Source organism: Perissodus microlepis, chromosome 17 (genome assembly GCF_051167445.1).
Source record: "Perissodus microlepis isolate ML-2025 ecotype Zambia chromosome 17, ASM5116744v1, whole genome shotgun sequence".
Taxonomy (NCBI): Eukaryota; Metazoa; Chordata; class Actinopteri; order Cichliformes; family Cichlidae; genus Perissodus; species Perissodus microlepis.
In genome coordinates, this window is record NC_140477.1 from 37437592 (window position 1) to 37444882 (window position 7291).

Below are 7291 nucleotides of genomic sequence, written 5' to 3' on the forward strand. Positions count from 1 at the left end.
AAACTGACACAGCTAGCCAAGGTTAAGCCATACCTTCCAGCTAATATCTTTGAATGTGTTATTCATTTGTTCATTACTTACAGACTGGACAACTGCAATTGTCTGTTCTTTGGTTTGGACCAGGCCTCTCTTTATCGTCTCCAGTTGGTCCAAAATGCAGCTGCTTGTCTGCTAACTGGCACTGAAGGGAAGGAGCATATCACCCCAGCTTTGGCCTCTCTACACTGGCATCCTGTTCCTTACAGGATCCAATTTAAAATTGTACTTTTTGTTTTTAAATTGCTTAACTGCTGAGCCCCTTCTTACCTGTCTGAGCCCCTTTTTATTTATGCTCCAGAAAGAACCGTGAGGTCCAGGTCAAAACTAACCTCAACTATTCCATGGACTAAACTTAAAGTCTCGTGACGACAGGCCCTTCTCTGTGGCAGGTCCCAGACTCTGGAAGAGTCTTCCACTTAATGTAATGACAATGGATTGCATTTATATAGCGCTTTTCTTGGCACCCAAAGTGCTTTACAATTCCACTATTCATTCACTCTCACATTCACAGACTGGTGCAGGCAAACCACAGTTGTAGCCACAGCTGCCCTGGGGCAAACTGACAGAAGCGAGGCTGCCATATCGCTGCCATATTATATGCTGCTATTAATATTAGATCTGCTCACTCGAAAGTTTCAAATCGTTACTAAAGACACATTTTTATGGTCTGGCTTAACACACTTTAACCTAAACATTTTGGGTTTAACAGCCTTAGTTGTTGTTTTTGTTGTTTTTATTGACTTATTTTATTTATTTATTTTTCAATATTTTACTGCAGCATTGTTTTGCATTTTATTTATTTTAGTTGCATTGTGTTCTGGGGAGAGAGGAGAGTGAGAGAGACAGAGGGGTGGAGCAAGAGAGGGAGAGGCGGAGAGAAAACACCACACCCACACAAGGGCAGTTTCAGGAGGCCCAGCTAGGGCCGTAACACATTGTTAAGCACTTTGTAAATAAGCTTGAATAAACTTTATAAGCTTGACCTTGACTTTAACCTTGATAAATTTTCCAGTGATTGAAAAATCACTGGAAAAAAGGACAGTGAAAGAAAGAGGTCCCTAGTCTAAGGAGCTTGGAAAGAAAAGCGTCTGGACTTTAAGCTGCTTGAAGACATTTTACCTCTCATCCGAGAAGCTTCTTCAGTTCCAGGGTCAAATGGTGGGGAGTCCCAGATTTAAACCCTGTGGGAGTGTCCACCCAAAGCGGGACAAAAGGATGGATGTCAATATTATGACCAATAAACAGGCAATATGTCTGTGACTGAGAACCTTCAGATGGTTTGAAAGAGGAGTGAAAGAAGCCATTTATGTCCACTGTGAGCGACCATCTTTAAACAGAGCCGGTGGCTTACGACACCAACTGTCTGCCATCTATAATCCAGTTTTGAGATCCTTCCCAGACGCCTTAACGCCCACTCACATCCTGGGCCATCTGACCTCAGGAAATCACATGATAGGGTGGGGCCAGGTTTCACAATGAGCTCACCCGAAACCCTGGCTGATTGTGACCCACACCCATTTTCACACCTTGGCTCATGTGATTAGATAGAGGATCATCGGGGGTCCTTTTGTCCCTCTTTGGGCGGATACTCCCATATGGTTTAAATCTGGGGCGCTTCACCATTTGACCCTGGAACAGAAGAAGCTTCTCGGGTGAGAGGTAAAATGTCTTCAAGCAACTTAAAGAAGTCCAGACGCTTTTCTTTCCAAGCTCCTTAGACTACGATGACCTGGATGACTGAGAACCTTCACAGACATAAAGAGGTCCCTACAATCACATTCAACATGAGTGTTAGCATTACCTGAACCTGTGCACTTCCTTCCCAGAGTAAAGAGAATACAGCAGAGTAGGTGCCATTGAGATAATCTGTTATATGCCCTGCCGCACCTGCACCAAGAGTCAAGTTGTGCAGCCGGGCTAGTAAGACATCTCCGCCGGACTTCTTTGGATGGCCTTGGAAGTCATACATTTTTATCATAACCTCCAGTTTATCACCCATGTACCACTGTTCTCCCCTCTTCCTTGGGAGAATGGTGAAGGTGCTATGGGCTGGATCACTGGTGTTGTTCAGAGAAAGAGGAGATGGTAATGGTGGAGTTTTAGGCCAAGCGATGGACTCTAGTACAAGGTGTTCTTCAAGAGCTTCCTCAGGGGACAGTGGTTTTAACTTGCAGAAGTTAGAATACATGTCAGCAGGTTGGGTGACAGTGGCAGCTCCTGGGATGATGATGGTGATGTCCAGTTTATCCCAAAACTGAAAAATTTGTGTGGCAAATAAAAAAAATAGCAAATATATTTATAATTCAGCTTTAGTTTTTAACATAATATGATGAAAGATTATTTTTGTGCGGGTATCCCTTCTTTCATTGTTTTTCATAGGTTAATGCAGTTTGTCTGCCACCTTGTTTTTCAATAGAATAATCATGGAATGAATACATATAATACTGTTCTGTGCATTTTTAGCCTTGCTTGATCCATTATCCAATTTCAAAAAGAGTAAAGACTGCTGCCTTAATCTATCACTTTGAGTTTTCCTCTTAACCAGCTGCCTAAAACCAAACAACAGCACAGCTAATGCCAAGCTACAGAAGAGAGAATGAGGTACACTAAAAGTGTGAAGTTTTTTTTATATATATATATATATATATATATATATATATATTTGATTAATAACTTTTTTCAGCAGATATTTTTTATCAGTAAGGCAAGCATGCTGTACACTTGCAAAGTAGTTATCAACTAAAAGTAAACAATCTAATTTTCACGGTTCTGGGTCATTTTGACCCAGCATTTTCTGTTTCTGTTTTGGGTTTTTTCTAAATTATGATTTGATCGGATTTTTGAGTTGTGCTGGTCTGATTTTGTATTAAGGGTTATTCTTGGTTGTGTTCTTTTGACGTCATTTGTTGTTCTGGCCTCTAGTTTAAGTCACTGTCTTCTCTGTTTCATGTGTTATATTCTTTCAGTCTGTCTCTCAGTGTCAAGTTTGCGTTTTTGTGATTTGTTTCGTATTTCCTGTTTTATTTTGGTAGTCCAAGTCCTATGTCTGTGTATTCAGTTTTACCTGCCCCTGTCTTGTTAGCCCTAATCTCTCCCAGCTGTGTCTCACTCCTGTTTCCCATTCTCTGATTACTCCCCTGTGTATATAAGCCCTGTGTTTTCCTTTGCTCTCTGTCGTGTCGTACCCTCAACATGCTGTGTGTTTGTTATGTCGAGGCTTCCAGCGCCTCTGTTCTGAGTTTTGTTTTGAGTTTATTTTACGAGGAAGTTTTTCCAGCAATAAAGCTGCATTTTGAGTTCCAGTCCCGTTTTGAGAGTCCTGCATTTTGGGTCCTTTTTCCTGCCTGCCTGCCACACAGCACAGCCATAACAGTAACGTTTAAGTATATAGAATTATAGGTGGCTGCTCACTACAAATATACTTCAAAAAGTGATCAACAGATTTGTTTCAACCTCCCTTGATTTGATATGAATCATAGTATGGCTGCACATACAGTACATCATTACTTACAATGCATTATTACAGAAACTTGATTCAACCTCAGAATTTGAACGTTGGGCAGAAGGTTAAAGCTTATAACAAACACATTATTTGCTTGTAAGTCTGTGGAAAAATTTGGGTGCTGTGCTTTAAATTGTTTACAAGTATTTTTTCAAGTCTCGGACCACAAATCCTGTGTCAGAGTCTGTGTTTGCAGACTGTGTGGAGGTTGGATTGTGGACCAAAAACAGACACATGGAAACAAAACGTGAGCCATTTATTAAAAAATTGGTGAGCAATAGAAACGGAAGGTACAGTAATTCTCTTCTCTATGGTCTACCTCATAAATCGCTCTATAAATTGCAGCTAGTTCAAAACACAGCTGCACTTGTTGTTTCCAGAATGAGATCCACTGAACATATAACACCTGTTCATAAACAGCTCGACTGGCTTCCAGTTCACCTCCGTGTCAATTTCTCTCCTCCATATTTATCTGATCTTCTCCATACATACTCGCCTCCTCGTACACTCCGCTCTGCTTCAGCTTCCCTTCTGTCTGTTCCACCTGGTTGCCTGACTGCCATGGGACTCAGAGCCTTTAGCCGTTCTGCCCCGAGACTTTGGATGCACTTCCACCAGATCTCCGGACCACAAACTCTCTCATCACTTTTAAATCACATCTCAAAACCCACTGTTCATCTTTGTGAGCAGTTTTTAAATCACTTCACTGATAAAATTTCTACCTTAAGAGCCTTAAAAGCTCCGGTGATGTGCCAAGCCCATGATTTACGCTGCTCTATGACACTTGCTCAGTTCGAACCAGTGTCACGTCCTACCCTTAAGGGAATTATTGGCCGTTTAAAAAAATTCTGTTCACGACATTCTCCCATCTCACATTATTAAGGAGGGATTTAATGTAATTGGGCCTTGTATATTATCACTAATCAATCTTTCTTTGTCACTGGGTTGTGTTCCGGCTGCCTTTAAACATGCCGTAGTGAAACCTGTTCTTAAAAAGCGTTCCCTAGATCACTCAAACCTCGCTAATTACAGACCTATCTCGCAACTTCCGTTCCTGTCAAAAATCCTCAAGAAGATAGGTCTGAAGTTGTGATAGGACTATCTGAATGCGAATAACATCTGGGATAAATTCCAGTCTGGGTTTAAACTACGGAAACGGCACTCTTGAGGGTCTTCAATGATCTTCTTGTAATTACTGACTCTGGGTGCCCCGCGGTCTTAGTTTTGTTGGACCTGTCCTCTGCTTTTGATGTGGTGGACCATAATATCCACTTAATGAGGCTTGAACATCTGGTTGGCATTACGGGTATGGCCCTTAGTTGGTTTAAATTCTACTTATCGGAGAGGTCCTTCTCTGTCACGATGGGTACCTACTCCTCTTCCACTGTCCCCGTTACCTGTGGTGTCCCTCAGGGGTCTGTGCTGGGTCCTATGTTGTTTTCTCTATATATGTTACCTGTTGGTCGTATTATTGAAAAGTACAAACTCTCTGATCATTGCTACGTGGATGACATTCATATTTATTTTGAATTGACTGAGGATGATACTTCATCGATGCTTCGCTTCTTCGATTGTATAAATGAAGTTAAAGACTGGCTGCTGAGCAATTCCCTTATCCTTAATAACAAGAAAGCGGAAATTGTAATCTTTGACAGTCACACCCCTAGAGCCCATATAACTGGTGTCCTCGGGCCCTTTGCTGATTATCTTTCCGATTCCGCAAGTAATTTGGGTGTTTACCTGGACGGCTCCTTTAAGTTTGAGAAACATGTGTCCTCTGTTATTAAATCTTCTTTCTATCAACTTCGTTTAATTTCTAAGACCAAGTAGAACTCTGAGATCACCTGACCAATTGCTCTTGGTGCAACCTAGGTCACGGCTGGAAACCAGAGGTAATGGCCTGCATTTGTAAATGGCCTGCATTTGTATAGCGCTTTACACTACATTCAGTCATTCACACACTGGTGATGGCAGCTACATTGTAGCCACAGCTGCCCTGGGGCGCACTGACAGAGGCAAGGCTGCCGGACACTGGCGCCACCGGGCCCTCTGACCACCACCAGTAGGCAAACATGGGGTTAGTATCTTGCCCAAGAGCTGGGATCGAACCACCGACCTTCTGATTAGTGGCTGACCTGCTCTGCCACCTGAGCTACAGCCACCCACAGGTACTTTACTACTATTTTATTGGATTGTGTGAAGCACTTTGGCTACCTCTGATTTTAAATGTGCTATACAAATAAAGTTGCATTGTATTGTATCTATTCAAAATTTCATACACCTGATTCTGTCTTAGTCCATTTTTACCTTGCTCAGCTTTTATACTTTCATGCTTTTTAGGTTTTTTGTTATTCACATTATGCCTACATTTTATTTTGCCACGTTTTATTGTATTGTATTGCTGCTACTGTTCTGTACTATTGTAAGGTAACCTTGAGGGTCTTAAAGGTGCCTATAAATAAAAAAAAATTATTATTATTATTATTATTATTATTGAATTTTAAGTACTTTTTGTATTAACATCTAATGAATAATTTCTATATTTATTTAATTAACACAAATATTTAATTATGTATTAAGTTAATTCATTTTGGTACTCGAGGTCCTCCATAACTTCAGGGTTGAAGTCTTTAAAGCTTAAAGTTTCTACTTCAGTTATATTAACTAATGAAGCAAAACTACAAAAGGAGTCTTTGTAAAATAAATTATGCACCCAACCCCCTTTTTTTTTTTTTTTTTTTTTTTAATTGTGCTAGTTGCTCTTTCTTTTCTCATTTCTGATTTTGAGAAAGTAAATAAAATTAAGAAAATTAACTAGTAAATTAATTACAAAAACAAATAATAAAAAAAAACTCACATCCAGAATGTCCACGATGTATATAATCAGAATCAAGACAAACACAATGAGGAATACGAAGATGTAACCAGGCTTCGGAAGGCAGGTGGAGTGTTTATAAACTAGGAACTTCATGATTGGAAAACAGTCCTCATTTCTTGTTGCAGCGTTGTGCTGTGTGACCAGTTCACCTGGTAGTGACTGTAGAAGTGAGAAAAATAATATATCCCAGTTTCTTGACTGTGCTCTGCATTGTGTATGTGGAAACTATCTTACTTTCACAGTTAAACATAGCAATGGTTAAGCGAAGAGTTATGTGGATCCTTCCAGGTTTTAATAATGGATCGGATTTTTATATCAGTTTCAGCAGACTCCTAGATGTTTTCTTTGCTTAATGAGTGACCATTCTCTGAAACAGAGTAAGACTTTTTCCAGTATTTTCACATTTCTTCTGACATCACCATTAAACAAATGAGAAGATATTCATTATGATTTTTTTTTTTTTTTTTGCAGTGTTTGTTGCAATGAATAGTAGGAAGATCCTGACATAAGTTACAGTTAATTTATAAAGATTCCTGAGAGGTAAAGAGACAAACAAATACATAAAGTCTAGTGATTAGTTGTTTCCAACTATAAATGTTTGGAAGAATCTCTAAGAAATATTTGTAGTGAAAGAAAAGTTATGTGAATTGAAATAGCAAATGCTGTAGTGTACATACAAGTGCACATGTGGACAAAACAGAATTTCCAATGCTTTCATCATTCTATCATCTTACTTTCTTTATAAGATATCAGGAAAACTGTCTAATGTCATGTGCTACATAATCTAATAAACATAAAATACTTTGTAAATAAATTTAAAATTTCAATCAGGAAAGAGGAACGTCAAAGGTATAGAAATATACAGTTCAATA

General features: G+C 39.5%; 1 protein-coding gene across 2 annotated transcripts in view; it reads right to left on the reverse strand.

Moving 5' to 3' along the window:
* The window catches only part of LOC146370056 (NXPE family member 3-like), a 40749-nt gene extending 34237 nt beyond the window's left edge, over positions 1 to 6512 (reverse strand). Inside the window, exons 1-3 of one of the 2 annotated variants that reach the window (XM_084910798.1) lie at positions 6399 to 6512; positions 2476 to 2488; positions 1841 to 2253 (exon numbers count right to left, since the gene is read on the reverse strand). In XM_084910798.1, coding sequence (XP_084766924.1) covers positions 1841 to 2253; positions 2476 to 2488; positions 6399 to 6512 — 540 coding nt within the window. Of the gene's footprint in view, positions 1 to 1840; positions 2294 to 2475; positions 2489 to 6398 lie in introns of both variants that reach the window. The other variant, XM_084910797.1, reaches the window with a different exon arrangement.
* Positions 6513 to 7291: the final 779 nt, after the last annotated feature.